The sequence below is a fragment of the Chiloscyllium plagiosum genome, unplaced genomic scaffold (assembly GCF_037043375.1).
Source record: "Chiloscyllium plagiosum isolate Xiang-an unplaced genomic scaffold, Cpla_swu_hap1 HiC_scaffold_12, whole genome shotgun sequence".
In the NCBI taxonomy this organism is placed as follows: Eukaryota; Metazoa; Chordata; class Chondrichthyes; order Orectolobiformes; family Hemiscylliidae; genus Chiloscyllium; species Chiloscyllium plagiosum.
The window spans coordinates 36,494,250-36,517,814 of NW_028270150.1; the positions used below are offsets into that span (position 1 = coordinate 36,494,250).

General features: G+C 40.6%; 1 protein-coding gene across 4 annotated transcripts in view; it reads left to right on the forward strand.

Moving 5' to 3' along the window:
* Nucleotides 1–23,565, forward strand: part of LOC122555288 (adhesion G protein-coupled receptor G7) — a 74,728-nt gene that overhangs the window by 10,552 nt on the left and 40,611 nt on the right. For 3 of the 4 annotated variants that reach the window (XM_043701132.2, XM_043701131.2, XM_043701135.2), the window contains 7 exons: nucleotides 200–316; nucleotides 716–825; nucleotides 2,021–2,185; nucleotides 6,581–6,678; nucleotides 9,726–9,862; nucleotides 14,866–14,973; nucleotides 19,047–19,207. In XM_043701132.2, coding sequence (XP_043557067.1) covers nucleotides 200–316; nucleotides 716–825; nucleotides 2,021–2,185; nucleotides 6,581–6,678; nucleotides 9,726–9,862; nucleotides 14,866–14,973; nucleotides 19,047–19,207 — 896 coding nt within the window. The remainder of the gene's footprint in view (nucleotides 1–199; nucleotides 317–715; nucleotides 826–2,020; nucleotides 2,186–6,580; nucleotides 6,679–9,725; nucleotides 9,863–14,865; nucleotides 14,974–19,046; nucleotides 19,208–23,565) is intronic. The other variant, XM_087992631.1, reaches the window with a different exon arrangement.

Below are 23,565 nucleotides of genomic sequence, written 5' to 3' on the forward strand. Positions count from 1 at the left end.
ACTATGGTGGTAAATTGTTAACAATAACTCATATTTCAATGAAAATTATATTGAACTATTTGTTGGAACAGTTCATGATTACACAATAACAAATGTAATTTGATGACATGCCAAAGAATTGTCATATTTTTAAAAGTAAACCCATAGTTCAGTCTGCCTCTTTATTAACTTTAGAAAATTTCATTTGATTTCCTTGCAGCCAATTTTTGCGAAAAGAGTGAATACAATTCCTCTCAGGGACTGTTCACGTTCCATAAAATTTTAGTCGGATGCTATGGTTATTCTCAAGAAGAGTGTGAACCTTATACTTTAAATGGTATGTTATCTTCTTGTTTTGGTCCTGTCAGATGGTTTGGTTGAATAGCTTACATCAGCAATAATGGTTAACTTAGATGTAAGTTTCTTTCTTATTATATACCTTGCATAAAAGAAAAATCACATAATTTGAACATTATTACATCAGAATATCAAGTTGTCATCTGTCAATCTCAAAACATTGTCAAAACATTTTTGAAAATCTACATTACATTGTGTTTATGAATTGCAATATAAAAAAGTCTAAGATATCCAAGAGATTTTATACATTCTAAAATAAAGAATGCTATTTTTAATATTCTCAGATGTAATTTTTTTTACTGACAGATTGTATTTCAATTTTAAGAATTGCAAGATGGCATTAAATTATAAGGTTTTTGTACCCCTTATATTTCAACAGCAAATATTTCAAAAGCATCACGCCTGTGCACTGAGAAGAATGGAATCATCAGTCTACAAAATGACACATTAACAGATTGCAATGTAAATTTAAAGAATCTTAGTGAGAAGGTATTATCTTATGCCTGACTTGTCTGTTAATAACCCGCTGAGCCAAAGCAAAGGATGAAAAAGAACAAACAATGACATGTGTGCTGTGTCAAAGATATTATCCTCTTAACTAGAGGACAGTTTTGTTTGTACAGAATTGTTGATTTCATCATTGAGATATTTTTATGATCAATCATGAACTTCCCAGAAAAAAATGTAAATGTTTCCAGAATAAATAAGAATTCTATAAAAATGCAAACAAAAACATTGGCAAAGGAGTATCTGATTTCTCTATCCTGATCGTTAAGAAGAAACAGCTTTTATAAAATCAAAACCTTTGACAACCTCGGGACATCTCAAAGTCCTTCAGTCAACAATATATTGTAAATTGTATGTATCATCACTACGTAGGCAGAAATAACATTTAATTATGCACAGCATGGTCCTATCTTTTATTTCAAAGTGTTTCTTGTTCGATACATTTTGGGCAGGACACTGGGAAAACTCAGACTTGGGTCATTCATGGGGATCATTTATGTTCAGTTGAACAAACTGAAGCAGTCCTTTCTGAAAAACAGTACCTCTAGCAATAGAGCTTTCTTCAATACTCTATTGATGTATCAGCAGAGATTATGTTCTCAAATTCCTGGAGTGAAGTTTTAGCCCACAATAAAGAAATGAGAACATAATCTTTGAATGAAGCTAACAAACCAGATGATCAGAACCTACCTTAAAAAAAAGTCCAATTCAACACCAATGAAACTAAATCAATCTTAGAAAGAGATATGAGAATCTATACAATGTTCATCAATATTATAGGGCAGCATGGTGGCTCAGTGCTGCCAGGTACCTGGGTTAAATTCCACTCTGGTGTGATTGTGTGAAGTTTGCACATTTTCCTTGTGTCTGTGTCTCTTTCCTCCTACAGTCCAAAGATGTGCAGGTTGAGTGGATTAGCCATGCTAAATTACCCATAGTGTCCAGGGATGTGTAGGCTAGTTGGGTTAGCCATGGGAAATAAAGGATTACAGAGATAGGGGTTGGGTGCTGTTGAGAGGGTTGGTATGAACATGATGGGCCAAATGGCCTGCTTCCACATTGCAGGCATTCTATGATATTATCTTTCTTATCTATATTTTACCATTGGCTCCTACTAATTATGGAGCTTATAAATATAATCAATGTTTGTATAATATTTGTTTTATTCAAATGACAGATAACGAAATATAGTGGCATTACAGAAGAAGAATTGGTGAAAATTGCAATGGCTGCTCAGATGCTGACCTCTGAACCACATGAACTAACTTCAGAGAACATCAGCCTCGCTGCTCAAATCGTGCAAAACATTTTGAATCAGTCTGATACACTGGACTCAGTTGAGGTGAGATGTAATTACTGTTCCATTCACTTTGAAATGAAATGGTAGAGAGCAGCCTAAACATTAAGTTAAAGGGGAGTTGACAGCTGAGTGGTATTTATCACTGGACTTAATGCAGAAACCCATGCAACGTTCTGAGAACACAGGTTTGAATTGCACCACAGCAGATTGTGGAATTTGAATTCAATAAAAATCTGCTTCACTAATGCCCTTTAGGGAAGGGAACTGCCAACTTTACCTGGTCTGGCCTATATGTGACTCCAGGTTCACAATCATGTGGTTGACTCTTAATTGCTTTCTGGACAATTAGGTATGGGCAATAAATGGTGGCCTAGCTAGCAATACCCTCATCCCATGAATAAGTAAAAACAAAATGAAACCGAGCTGGATAGGCCAAATAGAGTCATAGAGTCATACAGTACATAATTGGATCCATAAGACCATCAGACATAGGAGCAGAAATTAGACCATTCAGCCATCGAGTCTGCTCTGCCATTCAATCATGGTTGATAAGTTTCTCTATTCCATTCTCCCACTTTCTCCCCATAACCTTAGATCCCCTTGATACTCAAGAACCTATCTATGTCAGTCTTAAATTTTACTCAATGACCTGGCCTCCACAGCCCTCTATGGCAATGAATTTCATAGATTCATCTCTCTTTGGCTGAACACTTCTTATTCATGTACTTTTCCAAATGTGTTTTAAATATTATAACTGTACCTGCATCCATTACTTCCTCTGGAAGTTCATTCCACACACGAACCACTCTCTGTATAAAAATAGTTCATGTCTTTTTTTAAATCTTTCCCCTGTCATGTTCAAAAATGTTCCCTAGTCTTTAATACCCCACCTTAGGGAAAAGATACCTGCTGTCACAATACTTGTTCTTTTTACAAGGTTACTATGCCCTCGAGATTTTTCTAGAGGAGGGTAAGTGGCCAGGCTCCAACGCGGCTGAGTTTGAAAGTTTTATTGGGGCTTTTTGCGATCACAGATACACCAAATGAATCGACCAAATTCAGTCCATTTTAATTAGTTTTTGGGCATGAAGTGAGAGAACCATTAAAATTGATTAAGGAGAAATTAATAAGTCAGACTTCAGAGACCATACATTTGAACTGTGTGTCAAATTTTAGAGAATGATTAAATAGAGCTGGGGAGTTGGCTAGGCAGCATTTAAAAGTTATTGGAGTATGGAATGAAACAGGAAACAGACAAGAAATCAAAAATTTGTAATTTTGCTATCGGGTATAAATTATTGAGTTACCTTCCTGAGAAAATTCAAAGTTACCTGAAAGAGTTATTTCTATCACATGGGGAGATATGCTGAAATAATCTGGGAAGTACAAACCTAATTGTGCTTGCTGTAGAAATAGGAGATGCTGTTCTGATTAAGCAACATCCTTATAGGCATTAACTTCTAAAGTTGGCATAGGTTCAGAAGGAGATAGAACACATGCTCCAAGATGGTGTAAACGAAGTGAGTTACAGTGACTGGAGCTTACCCATAGTCATGATACCCAATGGTTATATGTGGACTATCGTAAAGTCAATGCAGTTACAAAAACTGATGCATATCCAATACCACGGTTGGAAGACTGTGTTGAAAAGGTGGGACAAACAACTTACATTGATAAGTTGGACTTGCTCAGAGGCTACTGGCAGGTACCCCTGTCAGAGAGAGCAAAGGCAATTTCGGCTTTCACAATGCCAAATGGACTGTATCAGTTTAAAGTCATGGCGTTTGGTATGAAAAACACTCCAGCAACATTTCAGAGACTGACTAATAAGGTAATTGCAGGATTACCCAAGTGTCTTATGTATATTGATGACCTGGTGATTTTTAGTCACCCATGGAAGGAACATTTACAACATTTATCGGATTTGTTCGATCGACTTCGTAAGGCAGGCTTGGCGTTAACCTAGCTAAGAGTGAATTTGCCAATGCCCAAGTCATCTTCCTGGGCCATGTTATTGGACATGGAAAAATGGTCCCATGGGATGTGAAATCAGAAGTAATTGGGGAATTTCCCATACCATCAACAAAAAGAGCAGTACTACAGTTCCTGGGATTGAGTGGATTTTATCAAAAGTTTGTGCCAAGTTTTAGCAATGTGGCTGCTCCACTCACTGAATTGCTAAAGATAGGCAAGAAGTTTCAGTGGACAGCGGACTGTCAGAAGGCATTTGACAGCCTGAAGACTGTGTTAACCACCGTCCCAGCATTAGCCACACTGATTACACAAAGGCTTTCAAAGTGGCTATCGATGCCAGTGATGTGGGGGTCGGTGCTGCGCTCTTGCAGAAGGATGATGAGAAGATAGAAAGACCTACTGGGTATTTCTCCAGGAAATTGAATGCTCATCAGCAGAAATATTCAACGTTTGAGAAAGAGACTTCAAACTAGGTGTTGGCACTACAACATTTCAGTGTTTATATTACTAACAACATAACTGAGACAATCGTATACACTGATCGTAACCCATTGAAGTTTGTGGAGAAATTTAAGGACAAAAATGCCAGACTGCTTAGGTGGAGCTTATTGTCACAGCCACTTAATTTGAAAACTGTGCATGTGGCAGGACGAGAAAACATGATTACCAATGCATTGTCGAGACTCGAATGAGAAACAGAGGCATTTTGTGGTGGAAGAACTACAGACTGAATCCGAATGTAGTTTGCATGTTTATAGTCATTGCATATATATGTGTGTTTAAAGAACTAACCAATGTTTTTTTTTGGAGGGTTTTGAAAAATGAAGCCACCTTTGGATATTGATGGTTCATTTCTTTTAAGGGGGGAGGTGTCACAGTACTGGTTCTTTTTACAAGGTTACTATGCCCTTGAATTTTTTTCCAGAGAGGGGGTAAGTGGCCAAGTTCCAAGTAGGCTGGGTTTGAAAGTTTTATTGGAAACCTTTGTTTACCTTTAACAGATAGCGCTTCAGGCCAAAAGGTTTCATGTCTTTTAAAAAAACTGGTACACTGTAATCAAAGGGGAGTGGCCAGCTAGCTGCGTAGCTAGCTTTTGACTAGATTACAGTTTTTTTTTATCCATTCAGTCAGTTTAGTTGCAGAAGGGGATGTGTGAAACAGGCTTCTGACCTCTCTCTCTAACTTAAAGCCTGTAAACTCTGGTTTGTTTCAGTTTTACAGTTTGTGCAAGGGGATGTGTATATTGGGAGAAAGTGAGGACTGCAGATGCTGGAGATCAGAGTCGAGAGTGGGGTGCTGGAAAAGCACAGCTGGTCAGGCAGCATCCAAGGAGCAGGAGAATCAACATTGTGGGCAAGAGCTCTTCATCAGGCCCTTCCTAATGCAAGGCTCTTGCCTGAAATGTCGATTCGGCTGCTCCTTGGATGCTGTCTGGCATGCTGTGCTTTTCCAGCACCCCACTCTCGATGTGTATATTGAGACTGATACTAGGCCGGTGGAGTTGTGGACAAGTATTTTCGGAACAGCATCATTAAGTCGGGTTTGGATAGGATAAGTTATCTGGTATTTGGTTTTCTGTTCTTTGTGTTTCATTCCGTAATTTTGTAATACATTTTGTTTGTTTAAAACTTGGCAGTCGAACCAGCTAATTTGCTCTGGGAATATCCACTATACAATTAGCTAAAACAAATAGCAAAGTTACGGTCTGAGCTACCTGCTTAAAAATGTTTTGAGAGGTCTGGCCTAGCTCATAGCACTGCCATTCACCTTGTCTATACCCCTCATGATTTTATAAACCTCTATATGGTCATCCCTCAGGGAGAAAGTGAGGGCTGCAGATGCTGGAGATCAGAGCTGAAAATGTGTTGCTGGAAAAGCGCAGCAGGTCAGGCAGCATCCAAGGAACAGGAGAATCGACGTTTCGGGCACAAGCCCTTCTTCAGGAAGGGCTTGTGCCCGAAACTCCTGTTCCATGGTCATCCCTCAACCTCCTACACTCCAGTGAAAAAGGTTCCAGACTATTCAGCCTCTCCTTACAATTCAAACCCTCCATTCCTGACAACATCCTGGTAAATAATAAATATTGCTGAAAGAACAGGTCAGAAATTGGGACATCTGTGGTGAGTTAAGTCATCTTCTGATTCTACAAGCACAAGCTTGTAGTCACAAGCACAAGTCAGGAGTGTGATGGAACACTTTTCACCAAATTTTCCTTCTTGAGATCCAGGATCCTAGTCTCAGAATCAACTACCTAGCCTTCCGTCGCAGTAACTTTGTTGCTATTCATCTGCAGATTGTACGTACTGTTGCTATAAGTGTCTATCATTGAAGGAATAAATATTGAGTGCAGTAGTTGGGCTGTATTGCTCTGTTCTGGATGATGTTGATTGACTTGGCAATTTATTTGCTTTGAAATGCATATGAGAATCTAAACAACTGTGGTTTTCGGTTTATGCTTTACAGGCTGCTTCTTTGGCAATAAATACAATCAGTCAGCTTCTCAATGTTAATGAAACGGCATTTGATCCCACAAATAAAGATATCTTTAACATCACACAAAGGTAAGATAATTTTCAGGTGTGTGTTGCTATTGAAAACACAATCTGGCAATACCAGCCAGCAAAGGAAAACTGTGGTTCTATGATTTTATCAGTTGAACTGGGAATTATGGCTGTCCACTTACTTATTCATATGTTCATTGTATACATTATTGAGAAACAGGAATTGTTTGACGCTGAACCTCTCACATAAATACTTTGACAGTAGAAGAAAAATTTGTAGTTGTTACATTTTTCAGACTTCTTAAAGCTTTCTTTATGCAGTTTGAAGCAATGAAGTCCAGATATCCTTTCAGCAAGTCCTATTTGGTGCTCAGTTATGTTATACCTTCATAAGGTTCCTCCTCCAGACCTCAAAATTGATGCAGCATCATAGCAGAACTTAATCATATTGAACAATGAACAAGCAATACTTTGTTATTTATATGTCCATACAAAATTTATCTCCAAGGAGACAAGAAATAAGAAGCAGACAGCCTGGAAATTTAACTGTGCCCCATAAATGAGAGCTGATAGCATGCTCAGTAATCAACAGTATCATGTATCAATATTAACATGAAGGTCTGGTGGAAACTCATGAACAGAACTCAGATGCTAAGTAGAACAACTCATTAGCTACTCATCCTTTTAAGAGGAAATTGAGATAAAATGAGGGGAATGGTCCAGCCAAAGCACCCATGTTCTCTTTTGCTATTTAATAGGCTCTGGGCCCAGTGGTCAGTAGGAGTAGCTGAATCATATTCCTCTCAAGGTTAGAAAGATCTGCAGGGCTGTACTCTGCTTCAACAAAAACAACTTATCACAGAATTTTGAAGGCTGGAACATCCAAAAGGTCAGGCAACATCTTGAGAAAGAGAAAAAATTACATTCTGTGATTTACCATCAGAACTGGACATTTGACAAGACATCATCAATCTGAAATATGAACACTGTTTCTCTCTCCACAGATGTTGCATGACCTGTTGAACATTTACAGCATTTTCTGTTTTCACTTTTGGTCACACTTTTGCCATGGAAACTTAGATTTTTGTCAATTTGCCAGTGTCGGGGGGCCAGTGTTGACAGAAGTTTGGGGCTGGCTTACAATATGGTGGTTATTCTGTGTGTGATTATTCCAGTGTAGTGACATCCTCAACATCTCCTTTTCAGAAAATGTAATTGATCCTAGTCCTAAAGGGTTGCTCTCTCATTAGAGACACATGACAGATGATGAGTTTAACCTGAGTGTGACCACACCTCAGGAAAGGGAAAAGGTTGAGACAGGAATATCTATCATAGTGACCTTACCTGTGTGGGAATTGAATACCACACTATTGTCATCACCCTGCATTGCAAACCAGCCAACTGAGCTAACTGTCTGCAGAGTTAGACAAGAATCTGTGTGCTCAACCAGAATAGTAAAGATTTGCAGATTCGTATATCTTCTAAGAAAACTTGAGATACTGCTAATTGGGATTGTTGTTTGGGCTTTAGTTAGCTCATGAATACCCAAAGTATCACGCAGGATCAAAATTAAAGCTGAAACAATAATGACCGAACATTGGCCCTACCTGTATGTATTTTAGAAAGGAAAGAGATTCTTATTAAATCTTTGAGGGAAATGCACTCTTTATATTTATTCATTGTATAAGGGTCCTCTGAAACAAATAAATGTCATGGTTCAAAAAGACAAGAAATACTCTGCTGACAACTATGATTTTCATAGGTTAATGATTGTAGTGTCAGTCAAATTTCACCACAATCCACCTCAAAAATAAAAACAATTTCATGGCAAATAACCACTAGATTCAAACTTAAAATGTTCCATTTGCTTGTGGTATTTATTGAAAACAGATGTTACTTTAGTAAGAGTAAGAAAGATTGAGACCTCCAGTTTCATCAGCCCTTGTACCAATAATATGTAATATGAATGCAAACCAATAATGTGACTAAAAGATTATAGCATAACTACAATGGGCCAAACTTCTGTGAAATCATGGAGACTCTGTAGATCTTTAGAAATGGTCAACCAGGGCCATTTATGGGATTTCTTGCCCCATTTCTGGCATCCTGCTTCTCTGGCTTGGCATGTCAGTTTGCTTTCCTGACCTGGCTGGTTCTATTGTGGAGTAGGCATCTCCTGCATCCCCACAATTGTTGTGGAGTTAAGACAGGTTCTGAAAGATTCATGATTGACAGCCCCTTGGAATTGTCATGAACGATAATATGGATTCAGAAACCAAGAACCAATACTACTACTATAGCGGCAGAATCTGCTGCTATATTCTGCATTGTCCTGTTTGTAGGCATTTTCATCCAGCTTTGTGCTGTTCCCTCATAGTTAGAGTTGGATTTAGAATTAGATTAGAATTAGATTTTATTGTCACATGTAGTCAAGTACAAGAATACAGTAGGAGCACAGTGAAAAGTGTACAAAGTCGCCATTATCTGGCACCATTTTGTTTACGGACTTGATTACAAAACCGGAATTTAAAAAAAACAGCAGAAATAAAGGACAAAGCCAAAAGGAGTAAGAAATGTCCAGATATTAAAGTCGTATTTCAGTCTTATCTCCATGCAGACACCTGGCCAAGCCGTAGCCAGGAGTCTGACACAACCCTCTCCTAACAATTCTTCCATGTGACAAGTGGGAAATGAAAAATTGCAGTCGCCTGGTCATTTAACCTCATCACTGATGAAAATGTGTTGCTGGAAAAGCGCAGCAGGTCAGGCAGCATCCAAGGAACAGGAGAATCGACATTTCGGGCCCGAATTGTTGATTCTCCTGCTCCTTGGATGCTGCCTGACCTGCTGCGCTTTTCCAGCAACACATTTTCAGCTCTGATCTCCAGCATCTGCAGTCCTCACTTTCTCCTCCTATTTAACCTCACCACCCATAATGTCAGAGATTGGCAAGATTATGTCAGATTGCTGACCTGGTGGCATCATGCCATATTTTATATAAGTAGGGAGTGATCCCAGCTAAAATGAGGCCATGAAATCCATGTGTATTTGTGTACATGTGTTTCTAATGCTTGCAAATAAGGTACCTATTTTAAATTTCATTCTAGTGTGACACAGATTTTGGGAGATGTCCTCACAGATTTGGAAATCAGTTTCAGCCAGGTGGTCCAGCCCAATCTTGCAGCCTCATCCATCATTTTACAGAATGGTACGACACATGGAATTATGCTGTCTGTATTAAAAGGTACTACCTTACTTGATCTTAGTTTTGTTACAGAATACAGGGCTGGAGAGCATCTACAGAAAAACTTTTGTTTTTTAGATAACAAGAAGCTTGCTTGTATGATAGTAATAAGTTGAAACTTTATTGCTGGAACAGCACAGCAGGTCAGGCAGCATCCAGGGAACAGGAGATTCGACGTTTCGGGCACAGGCCCTTCTTCAGGAATGAGCAGAGAGTGTTCAGCAGGAGAAGATAAAAGTTTCAACTTTGATCTCCAGCATCTGCAGACCTCACTTTCTCCTCGAAGATTTCAACCTACTGCGAATCCTCTTACAAGGATGCCTTCCTTGAAGAAGCTCTCTGCCTCTCTCTACAAAGATTTCAGTGAGTCCCTCTCTCACTGCACACCCCAGGTCATCTCCTCTGACCTGCAGTCTTCTTCTTGACCTCTCCGCCTCCATCCTACTCCGACCTATCACCCTCACCTTGACCTCTTTCCACCTATCACATTTCCAACGCCCCTCCTCCAAGTCCCTCCTCCCTACCTTTTATCTTCTCCTGCTGAACACTCTCTGCTCATTCCTGAAGAAGGGCCTGTGCCCGAAACGTCGAATCTCCTGTTCCCTGGATGCTGCCTGACCTGCTGTGCTGTTCCAGCAATAAAGTTTCAACTTTGATCTCCAGCATCTGCAGACCTCACTTTCTCCTGATAGTAATAAGTACAACTACATCTGATCAGGCATAATTACCAAGATCTTAGGGAGCTGGTATCACCTCCCAATGAAAGCTAAAGTTGAACTCCATGACTCTTCCTGCAGGCTCTGTGGGTCACAACTGATTGGGTGAAGCCTATGTAACACGAATGTTGACATTTTCAAGACCACTATCTGATTATAGATCTCTTCCCAAGCATTTCTCCACATAGTTAACCTCCTATACAATCATGTATATAATCTTACTGCATTTAGTACCAACCCAAGTCATCCCAACTCACAAATTTCACAAATGGAAGTGAGCCAGACAAGGAACAATAGAAATAACACTGCACAGAAGGGGGCCATTTGGCCTGTCTTGTCCATGCCAACCAAAAGACACCTAGATACCCTTTCTAATCCCACCTTTCTGCACATGACCCATTGCCCTGCAGCTTACAGCACTTAATGGGAAGATCCAGGCATTTTTTGAAAGAATTTAGGGTCTCTACCATGAACTCAGGTGGCGAATTCCAGACCCTACCATCCTCTGTGCAAAAAATATTATTCCTCATGTGCCCTCTAATCCTTCTGCCACATAGCTTGAATTTATGACTCCAGGATTTTGAATTATCTGCCTACTCTATCTCTACCTCTCATAATTCTGTATACTTCAATTAAATTGCCCTTGGACTTCTCCGTTCCAAGGAAAACAACTCCAACTTCTCCAATCTCTCCTTATAGCTACACTTCTTCAGTCCTGGTGACACTTTAGTAAATTTTCTCTGTATTCTGTCCAGAGTGGTTATGTCTTTTCTATAATGTGGTGACCAGAACATTTCACACTTTTCTCAGTATGTACTCTCTTCAGCCTAGGAAGAATAGTAAATCTTTTGGTTGAGAATTGTGGATCAGTAGGTCATTATTCTGCCAAAACAAAGATCAATAAACAGTACAGCACTGGAGCAGGCCCCTTGGCCCACCAAGTCTGTCCCAATACATAACACCTTTCTAAACTAACAACCTTTTGCCTCCATCAGGTCTGTATCCCTCTATTCCCTGCCTACTCATGTATCTGTCAAGATGCCTCTTAAACTTCACAATTGTATCTACTTCTGTCACCTCCTCTGGCAATGCATTCCAGGCATTTACCATGTTTTGTGTAAAAACTTGCCTCTCACATCTCCTTTAAACTTTCTCCATTTTACCTTATAAGATCTTCAACACAGATCCTGGGCCACCACACCATTGACTGAGTTCTGGCTGGAGACCAGGTAATTCCTAAGTGTCCCTGTATTCTTACCAGTACATTGTCCTGAAGGGAATCTGGGATAACTAATCTCCTATCGTGCAATAGTAAGTCATCTTAAATTGCAAAATGTTATTGCTGCTCAAAGTCTGTATTCTTAGCCAACTTATTGGACTTCACAAATTCACACAACGGAGGATTTTTAGTGTCATGCTCCCAGCTGACGGTGTTACTGGAAATGTCAAATCCCAAAATAAGATCAGGCTGGATAGACCATAAGTTTTATTGTTTTTTTTTGTTTGCAGTGAAGGTCAGTCATTGAACATATTCACAAGATGCTGCTAAAGTACTCTTGATAAAAGAATGTACAAGTGTTTTACACAAAAGAGAAACACGAACCATAATACACTATTTGATATGGTTTTATTACAAATATCAGAAAGATAGACTAAACTTTTATCCCAAGAGCAACCTTACAGATATTTAAACTTCAGTGAAGAATCACCCGTCTCCACTCTAAAGATCCATGTTCAGCTAGCACAGCAGAAAACTGTTTCTTCTCGACAAGTATCTGCATTCCCCCAGTGCTATTTTCTTTGGTTAATGTCTGTTCCTGAGACATTTAAACTAGCTGCTCACTTACTACTCTTATTTTCAACAGCTTGCTGGGATATCTTTTCCTCTTTGATGCTTCCATAGTCTTCTGCTTCTGAGTTTTCTTCTAAACAACTTTGGACTTTTACCCAGCCCTGAGCTAATTTTCTGGGCAGTCTGCAGATGTTGGTGGCTTGGCATTTCTCTTTCAACTGTTCACAGTTTCCCGGTCTTATACCCCAAAGCATTGGTTTTTATATTGTCAATATATTAAATTGAAATTTGATAGATGTTTGGTTTTTCTTTTGGGTATATTTTAAACTGATTGGCCTAATTCAAGTTTGTTTTTATCTCCATGCAACCAGCTAGTCTAGCTGCTGGAACAAAGTTTACATTATATTTTGTTCAGAACACTTGGTACTGCCAGGTAGCTCTGCTAGTTTTTAACTTTTTGAAAGGTATAATAACTCTATACCTTCATAACAGCTGTTAATGGCCTCCTCTGTCTGACTGAACTGTTTATGTCTAAATGGAGCTGATTCCAGGTCCTTCTCTCTTTCTCTTTGGGTTGTAAACCTCAAGTCAGCAAATACTAGAAGAATTATCTCCTGGGGACATAGGGAGCAAGGCGGAATAGGGGGAAGTGGGTTGTTAGACATTTAGCTAAAACTATATGATTTTTTCAAAATACTGACTTCAGCTCTGTTCAAAATGACCTCCAGACTTTAAAAAACAATCATATCTTCACAAAATTGTTATCTGAAAATCTATTTTCCTTCACTTTAGAACCTAAGTTTTCAAATAAAAATACTATATTATAAGCTTTTGATACATCAGGGAAAGATGATTTTTATTAATAAAGCTCTTTCCCCTCCTTCTGACTCTCTGCTGAAACTTGGGGAGACAAAGAGATACAGGTGAAGAACGAATAAAGAATGAGAAGTTTTAAGAGGTTCATAAGTTATTGAGGAGATTGAGAGGACCATAAATAAACTAGGAGGGAGAGAGAAGATAGACAGATAAACAGATATAACAAAAAAAAGAACATACATCTGAACCAAAGCACTAGGAGCAGGAGTAGGCCACCTGATCCCTCGAGGCTGCTCTGCCATTCAACAAGATCATGGCTGATCTTTTTGTGGCCTCAGCTCCACTTACCTGCTGACTCATCACAACCATTAATTCCTTTACTGTTCAAAAATCTATCTATCTTTGCCTTAAAAACATTCAATGAGGTAGCCTCAACTGCTTCACTGGGCAGGGAATTCCATGGATTCACAATCCTTTGTGTAAGAAGTTCCTCCTTAGCTTAGTCCGAAATCTGGTCTCTCTTATTTTGAGGATATGCCCCCTAGTTTTAGTTTCAACCACCATTGGAAACAATTTCCCTGCTTCAATCTTATCGATTCCTTCCATAATTTTATATGTGCCTATATGATCCCCCTACATTCTTCTAAATTGCAAAAGGCAGAATTTAATTCCCTGCAATATCCACACAAGGATTCCAATATATTTTAACAGAAGAACATAAGTTTATCATTCAAGGAAAATAAACAGTCAAAGTTATACCCAAGACATTTTAGAAAGATCTTAACATATACAGCAAAACAACGCTTTAATTTTTTTCCCTAGAAACATCCTCGTGAAGTGTCATTATTATCTTAACTCTTTAATTTCATATTTAACTGACTCTACCCAGTTTTGTAGCCATAGAGAAAATGTTCAAGTACCATTGATCTAAACCTCTTTTCAATTTTATCAACTTGAAAACATTTACACAAACTCTCATAGATTAGAGACTTCTATTGATATGAAATCTAAACAGAAGAAAGGCTTACTCTTCTGAAGTGAATTCAAGTTATTAACGGCCCCAGTTTTTTTTCTGTATGTCATAAAAGTTCAACTTTGTGAACACTTCGTCAATTAAGTCCACAGGAACTTAATCAAAGTATTAACTTGAATTATATGCTTGCTTGACAATAATATTAGTTAGTTCACTGTTCCAAATATCCTTCTACCATCTTAAAACAATGCTAAAAATCACAAAATGCCAGGTTTTAGTCCAGCAGGTTTATTTGGAAACATTAGCTTTTGGAGTGCTGCTCTGTGACAACCACCTGATGAAGGAGTGGCGCTGGTGTTGGTGATTTTTAACTTTGTCCACCCCAGTCCAACACCAGCACTTCCAAATCATCTTAAAACAAAGCAGTCACCTTCATAGAATTAAAAGACACATCTATTTTGCTTTTACTTTTAAATCTATATTCCAAATGATTGCAATCTACTATACACCTTTTATCACAAGTGCAAAGTCAATATTAAATCACACTAAATTCCTACTAATCCAAGGTTACTCCTACAGATATGTTGAGAAAATATTGAAGATGGACCATTATCATCTGGTATTTTCAGACTTTGCTGTGTCCCAGCAAGATGAGAACATTTCAACTTACTGACATTTCTGAAATTATGCATTGTCTCAATTACAGGACACGATGACACCTTAGTGTCAAACCGAATTGAATTGAACACCAATGCCACAAAATTCTTACTCAATACAAATGCAGAAGTTCAAATGTTTGTCAATGTTTCCACAAGTAAGTATGTTGCTCTCTGTTTTCTTCACAGAAGCCATTTCAGAAACTTTAAAAAAAATTTTGAGAGTTGCTTTTCATTATCCTAAGATTGAGGATTTCTGTGTTACAACTAACGATGATATAATCAGTTTTATAACGACTAACTTAAAATTCCCAAATCAGTCAAGTGCAGAATTTCCAAGACATTTTAGAAAGATCTTAACGTAAACAGCAAAACAAAGTTTTAATCATTTTCCTAGAAACATCCTCTGTGGATGTTCAATTCTTATCTTAACTCTTTAATTGCTTATTTAACTGACTCTACCCAGTTTTGGAGCCCTAGAGAAAATTTTCAAGTACTGTTGATCTAAACTTCTTTTCATTTCTATTAGCTTGATACAATTCCATGTCATTATAGTCTTTATGAAGGTGTGATTAATCCACAGGTTGAGACTAATGTTCCTGAAAGGCTCAGGTATAACAGAACAACATCAAGCTATGGAAACAGGAATTGTTGGAAAGGCTCAGCAGGTTTGGTAGCTGCCAGACCCGTTAAGCCTTTCCAGCAATTCCTGTTTTCATGTCTGATTACCAGCAAACGCAGTTCTTTCGGGTTTTATCAGGGTATGGAATTGAGTTCAGAGTTTCCTTTAATACCACAGTGGCTCAGTGGTTAGCACTGCTACCTCAGCACCAGAGACCCGGGTTCGATTCCAGCCTTGGGCGACTGTCTGTGTGGAGTTTGCACATTCTCCCTGTGTCTGTGTGGGTTTTCTCTGGGTGCTCCGGTTTCCTCCCACAATCCAAGATGTGCAAGTCGGGTGAATTGGCTGTGCTAAATTGCCCATGCTCTTAAGTGTAATAGTCAGAGGGAGATGGGTCTGGGTGGGTTACTCTTTGGAGGGTCGGTGTGAACTTATTGGACTGAAGAGCCTGTTTCCACACTGTAGGGAATCTAATCTAATCAAAAAAAAACGATTGTTTTGAAGAAAGGAGATGAGGGATAAAACATTAATGATAGGGGAGTTGGAAAACAGGTGGTGATTCATCTTCTGCCTCCCAAATCGTTAAAACAACAAGAATCTGATTTAATGTTATATTAAAGCTGCTTCCAAATTTCAAAGTAGATTATTTCAAGGGCGCTTGCTATCTTTTACATCAGTTTGACACAATCTTGTTACCAGTGCCCATAATGTCACAATGCTTTCTTCCCTCGCAGGAATGAATTTCTGTAGAACACAAGTTTGGCTGAGAATCTGCCCCACACAACTGTAATTGACTTTGAAACATGAAAATGGCTTTGTATAGAACAAAGAACTGTGGATGCTGGGGATCTGAAACAAAAACAGAAACTGCTGTAGAAACCCAGCAGGTCTGGCAGCATCTGTGGGGAGAAAACAGAGCTAACGTTTTGAATCTGGTGACTCTTCATCAGATCTAATAGCAGCTGGGGAAAAGTGGCCTTTATGCTGATGATGGGGGTGGGCATGCGACATGTTTCACCCACATTTTTGTCTCAGGCCTGCTGCAGTGGTCCAGTGAGGCTCAGCACAAGCAGGAAGAACAGCATCTCATCTTTTGCTTCAGTGCCCCACCACACCCTGATCCTGCATGGTGTGGGTTGCTTTCAGCACAGGGAATCCATTCCCACCCACTCTTTGTTCTATAATCATGATATTGGTTGCTTTCAGCACAGCCCACCTACACTATCCTATTCATAGCTTTCGTTATCACTTATTCGGGTTACTATCAGTGTCCCCTTGTCTGCCCAATCCTTTCATATCTCGCTTTCTTGAGTTCCGTCTCCACCTCTCCTCTCATTTCTCCCACTGCACTCATTGCCTTCAGCGTACCACTTTTCCCTCGCTGCCATCAGTTCTGATGAAATGTTACAAGACACAAAACATTAATTTTGTAATCTCCCCATAGATGCTGCCAGACCCGATCCTCTAGCAATTTCTGTTTTTTGTTTCAAATGTGTTTGTACGGCAAGCAGAGATAAGTAGGAAAGTTCTACGTAGAAGTGAAACATGGAAATTGTTACCTTGGCCTATCTAACCAAAACCTAGGCGGGGTTTACCCTCTAATACAGCAATAGTTCTAACAACATTTACAACTCATTTTTTTCTCAGACACCTATCCAGACTAATCTGGAATGTCCTAACTAAAAGTCAATCCACAGCCTCAGTGCTCTCTATTCTGGATTAGTAGTGCTGGAAGAGCACAGCAGTTCAGGCAGCATTCAAGGAGCAGTGAAATCAACGTTTCGGGCAAAAGCCCTTCATCAGGAATAAAGGCAGTGAGCCTGAAGCGTGGAGAGATAAGCTAGAGGAGGGTGGGGAAAAAATAGCATAGAGTACAATGGGTGAGTGGGGGAGGGGATGAAGGTGATAGGTCAGGGAGGAGAGGGTGGAGTGGATAGGTGGAAAAGGATATAGGCAGGTAGGACAAGTCCGGACAAGTCATGGGGACAGTGTTCTTCCCACCCTACCTCTTGCAAAAATGCCATCCCATATTCCCAATTCCTCCGCCTCCCCTGTATCTGCTCCCAGGAGGACCAGTTCCACCACAGAACACGCCAGATGACCTCCTTCTTTAGAGACTGCAATTTCCCTTCCCACGTGGTTAAAGATGCCCTCCAATGCATTTCGTCCACATCCCGCACCTCCACCCTCAGACCCCACCCCTCCAACCGTAACAAGGACAGAACGCCCCTGGTGCTCACCTTCCACCCTACCAACCTTCGCATAAACCAAAACATCCGCCGACATTTCCGCCACCTCCAAAAAGACCCCACCACCAGGGATATATTTCCCTCCCCACCTCTTTCCGCCTTCCGCAAAGACCGTTCCCTCATGACTACCTGGTCAGGTCCACGCCCCCCTACAACCCACCCTCCCATCCTGGCACTTTCCCCTGCCACCGCAGGAACTGTAAAACCTGCGCCCACACCTCCTCCCTCACCTCTATCCAAGGCCCTAAAGGAGCCTTCCACAGCCATCAAAGTTTTACTTGCACATCAACTAATATCATTTATTGTATCCGATGCGGTCTCCTCTACATTGGGGAGACTGGGCGCCTTCTAGTAGAGCGCTCTAGGGAACATCTCTGGGACACTTGCACTAATCAACCACACCGCCCTGTGGCCCAACATTTCAACTCCCCCTCCCACTCTGCCGAGGACATGGAGGTCCTGGGCATCCTTCACCGCCACTCCCTCACCACCAGACGCCTGGAGGAAGAACGCCTCATCTTCCGCCCCGGAACACTTCAACCCCAGGGCATCAATGTGGACTTCAACAGTTTCCTCATTTCCCCTTCCCCCACCTCACCCTTGTTCCAATCTTCCAGCTCAGCACTGTCCCCATGACTTGTCCGGACTTGTCCTACCTGCCTATATCCTTTTCCACCTATCCACTCCACCCTCTCCTCCCTGACCTATCACCTTCATCCCCTCCCCCACTCACCCATTGTACTCTATGCTACTTTTTCCCCACCCTCCTCTAGCTTATCTCTCCACGCTTCAGGCTCACTGCCTTTATTCCTGATGAAGGGCTTTTGCCCGAAACATTGATTTTGCTGCCTCTTGGATGCTGCTCTTGTGCTCTTCCAGAATCTGGTTTCCAGCATCTGCAGTCATTGTTTTTAACGTCACAGCTCTCTATGTCAATTGTCCTTTCATGGTTTAGTCAAGTCTTTCTTCATGCTTACATTTCTTCATACTGGGCAACATCTTAAATTACAGATAAAAACAGAAATTGCTGGAAAAACTCAGCAGGTCTGGCTTTAATTTCTCTCCAGAGATGCTGCCAGACCTGCTGAGCTTTTTCAGAAATTTCTGTTTTTGTTTCTGATTTTCCAGCATCTGCAGTTCTTTTAGTTTTTATTCAGCATCTTAATGATGGTGTATTGTACCCTGACCAAAATTTTAATTTCTTTCCTCTGGTGCAAAACTGAACAATGCACGCAGTATTCTAACTGAATCTCTGCCCCACCCCAAGCAATACCAGCCCAGGGTAAATTCCAAGATGAGATGTAAACAAGTTAAGGTTTTGTTGCAAGTCATTCTTGGTAAGGATGTTTCCTTTGTACAGATAGTACTCAAGATGGCAAGTTGGGAATTATCCTGTATCAAAATGACAAGTTCTTTCAGTCCAAGGTCCGTCAGTGTACTAACAATCAGAGTCGTCAAGTTATTTCTGGAACTATTGCAGAAGGGGTTCTGAATGGTGTTGAGCTACTTTTTAACCCAAAGGTAAGAATACAACTTTGTCTGACATATACCGACAATCCAATAGGACTTGCGCAAAACAGAAAGACAGAGCTATCATGGAATTAATTTTAGATGGGGTGACTATCAGAAATTTTAATAAGCTAAGGTCTGTTTATCATTTGCAGTACAACTGGGTGCATTAATAATTTTTAACACCTAACCTAAGAGTAGCTTTAACTCAAAGTCAGGCATGATGACATCAAGGTTTAAGATACAGAATGCTCCCATAATACTTAATGAGAGGAGATAACTTTTAAAGCAAAGTGGAAAAGAGCAAAGGTCATTGACCCATCTGCTGATTAATCAGCAAGATTGTTTGAAGTTCATAATTACTGATATTTTTAACACATATATTGGAAAGACAAACACTAACAAAGGAACATGATTTCGGCAGAATTTTTGTAACATCAGACTAAGCACAGGAGGTATTTCTGCTCAGGGGTGGAGCAAGTTTTCTTACGTAGTTACATTCTTCTCAGCTAATTACATATGCAAGCTTGGCTAAAACTTAAAATTTATGGCCAGGAAGTACTGAATCCTGATGGGACATTCTGGGCTCCAGTTTCCAGACACTATTTAAAAGGCACATGACTGCACTTTATGCAACTCAGGACTGTCTGTGTTTTGAATTCCACATTCCCATCTACCTCTGACAACCCTTCATTCCACGCCTAACAAGAATCGGTCTCCCTCTGTCATAAAAGTATTCAATGACCCAACTCTACCATTTTCTGAGGCAGCGAATTCCAGCGAAGGATAAGAATATTAACCATCTTATCGACTGTTAATTTCCCATTCTCACTCTCTAGTGGACCAACATACACTTTTTATTATACTTTTCCTTTTTATTTACTTGTAGAAACGCTTATTATCCATATTTACATTTCTAACTAGCTTCCTGACTTGCTTTAATCTGTTTCTCTTGATTAATCTTGTTGTTGGTCTATGTCATTCTTTATGTTCTTAAATATAATACAATTACATATGATCATATAAATACGTAGTTTAAAATATTAATCTTAGACTCACTCTTCTCCCTTATAAATTAAATATAAAATTCATTCTTATTGTGAGCATAGAGTCATAGAGATGTATAGCACGGAAACAGACCCTTCGGTCCAACCCATCCATGCCGACCAGATATCCCAACCCAATCTAGTCCCACCTGCCAGCACCCGGCCCATATCCCTCCAAACCCTTCCTAATGATATACCCATCCTAATGCCTTTTAAATGTTGCAATTGTACCAGTCTCCACCACATCCTCTGGCAGCTCATTCCATACACGTACCACCCTCTGCGTGAAAAGGTTGCCCCTTAGGTCCCTTTTATATCTTTCCCATTTCACCCTAAACCTATGCTCTCCAGTTCTGGACTCCCTGACCCCAGGGAAAAGACTTTGTTTATTTATCCTATCCATGCCCCTCATAATTTTGTAAACCTCTATAAGGTCACCCCTCAGCCTCCGATGCTCTAGGGAAAACAGCCCCAGCCTGTTCAGCCTCTCCCTGTAGCTCAGATCCTCCAACCCTGGCAACATCCTTGTAAATCTTTCCTGAACCCTTTCAAGTTTCACATCATCTTTCCAATAGGAAGGAGACCAGAAGTGCATGCAATATTCCAACAGTGGCCTAACCAATGTCCTGTACAGCCGCAACATGACCTCCCAACTCCTGTACTCAATACTCTGACCAATAAAGTAAAGCATACCAAATGCCTTCTTCACTGTCCTATCTACCTGCGATTCCACTTTCAAGGAGCTATGAACCTGCACTCCAAGGTCTCTTTCTTCAGCAACACTCCCTCGGACCTTACCATTAAGTGTATAAGTGCTGCTAAGATTTGCCTTCCCAAAATGATGACCTAGAGATCTCAGAATTTTTTTAGATTAGATTAGATTACTTACAGTGTGGAAACAGGCCCTTCGACCCAACAAGTCCACACCGACCCGCCGAAGCGCAACCCACCCAGACCCATTCCCTTACATTTACCCCTTCATCTAACACTACGGGCAATTTATCATGGCCAAATCACCTAACCTGCACATTTTTGGATTGTGAGGGGAAACCGGAGCACCCAGAGGAAACCCACGCAGTCATGGTGGCAGAGTGTTTAGCACTGCTGCCTCTCAGCGCCAGAGACCTGGGTTCCATTCCCACCTCGGGCAACTGTCTGTGTGGAGTTTGCACATTCTCCCCGTGTCTGCGTGGGTTTCCTCCGGGTGTTCCGGTTTCCTCCCACAGTCCAAAGATGTACAGGTTAGATGAATTGGCCATGCTAAAATTGCCCGTAGTATTAGGTGTAGGGAAATGGGCCTGGGTGGGTTGCTCTTCGGTGGGTTGGTGTGGACTTGTTGGGCCGAAGGGCCTGTTTCTACATTGTAAGTAATCTAATCTAATATTGTATAATACAAAATATCTAATATAACCTGCTCTCTGGTTGGTGCTCTAATTACTAACTTAAAAGCATTCCATGAACACTTCATCCAGGCTTTTCTAGTTTATATGTGAATTAAAATCACCATAATTATTTCTTTTATCATGTGCTCTCAATATTTATTTTTAAATACTTCATCCTACATTATGATTACCATTAGACAGCCTCTACAAACGACTTGTTTTACCCTACTGCCTTTCGGTTCCACCGTCCAATTCTGTTTACCAGTTTCCTGAACTCATATCATCTCTAACTTTTGCACCATTTGCATCCTTAATTAGCAGAGCTACCCGACCACCAATATCTAGCTTTTTATTCTTCCTAAATTTCACATACCCTTCAATATTCTGGACATAACCCATGTCATTGTGTAACTTATATCTTGATAGTGTCAGCTCTTTTCATTATTCCTCAGATGATGAAGCAATTCGTGTTTGCATGCATTAGGACGTGGATAACAATATCTGCATTGATGAGTGGACTGTAAAGGTTGTGTTGATCACAAAAGTCCCTTTACAAAGGGTATCTGTCATGCACATTTGTTAAGAGAAGCCATAGTCCGATCCAGGTGGTGCAGACTGAATTTTCACGTAACCATCTAGAAGAAAATGAGGTCTGCAGATGCTGGAGATCAGAGTTGAGAGTGAGTTGCTGGAAAAGCACAGCAAGTCAGGCAGCATCTGAGGAGCGGGAGAATTGACATTTCGGGCCGGAGCCCTTCATCAGGAATGAGGCTGGGAGCTGCGGGGGTGGAGAGATAAATGGGAAGGGGGTGGGGCTGGGGAGGAGGTAGTTGAGAGTGCAATAGGTGGATGGAGGTGGGGGTAAAAGTGATAGGTCAGAGAGGGTGGAGCGGATAGGTGGGAAGGGATAGGCATAAAGCTACTCAGGGAGTATGAGGAGCCAAAGGTTGTTTAGAGGGTATTAGGTTGTATTAGGTTGTATGAAAGAACCCACACTAATCAATCCCACTGCCCCGTGGCTGAACATTTCAATTCCCCCTCCACTCTGTGAACGACATGCAGGACCTGGGCCTCCTCCATTGCCACTCCCTCACCACCTGACGCCTGGAGGAAGAACACCTTATCTTCCACATTGGGACCCTTCAACCCCAGGGCAACAATGTGGACTTCACCACTTTCCTCATTTCCCCTCCCCCCACCTTACCCCAGTGCCAACCTTCCAGTTCAGCACCGCCCTCAAGACCTGTTCCACCTGTCCATCTTCCTTCCCACCTATCCGCTCCACCCTCCTCTCCGACCTATCACCTTTATCCCCACCACCATCCACCTGGTGAAGTGCTCCGGCCCGAAACGTTGATTCTCCTGCTCCTCAGATGCTGCCTGACCTGCTGTGCTTTTCCAGCAAAACACTCTCAACTTTCATGTAACCATCACTTAGTCTGCTACTTTACTTCATTATGCATTCCTCCAAATAACTTACATCACTTCAGGTCAAAGGATCATCTCAGCAAATATGATTCTGCATTTTGTCCACCATGACAGAGACCAGGTATGGGTCAAGAAAAGATTTGGCCTTCTCCTCCCTGCTTCCCTGCACTCACCCATTTTCACAAGGCCTAAATGTTCAGCTCTGTCAGATCTATTTGTTCTTTTTTTTTAACCAAAGTTTCAATGGGAATATTTTGGAATGGCTGCAGATATCTTCTCTTTTGTCATTTTTGCATTCTTGTTCTCTTACCAGCCCTTCGCTACCTAACTGCAATAATTTTTCATCTCCCTACGCCAGCTTTTAATGAATTCCAGTTTTTCAATAAAATCTGTTCAGACATTTCATCTGTTAAGTCTATTTATTCCCTATAATTTTGTTTCCTTCCAGTTCTATTATTCAAGTATTTTCTACATTCAGTTTTAAACTACGGTCTACAGCCACAATATTAACCTG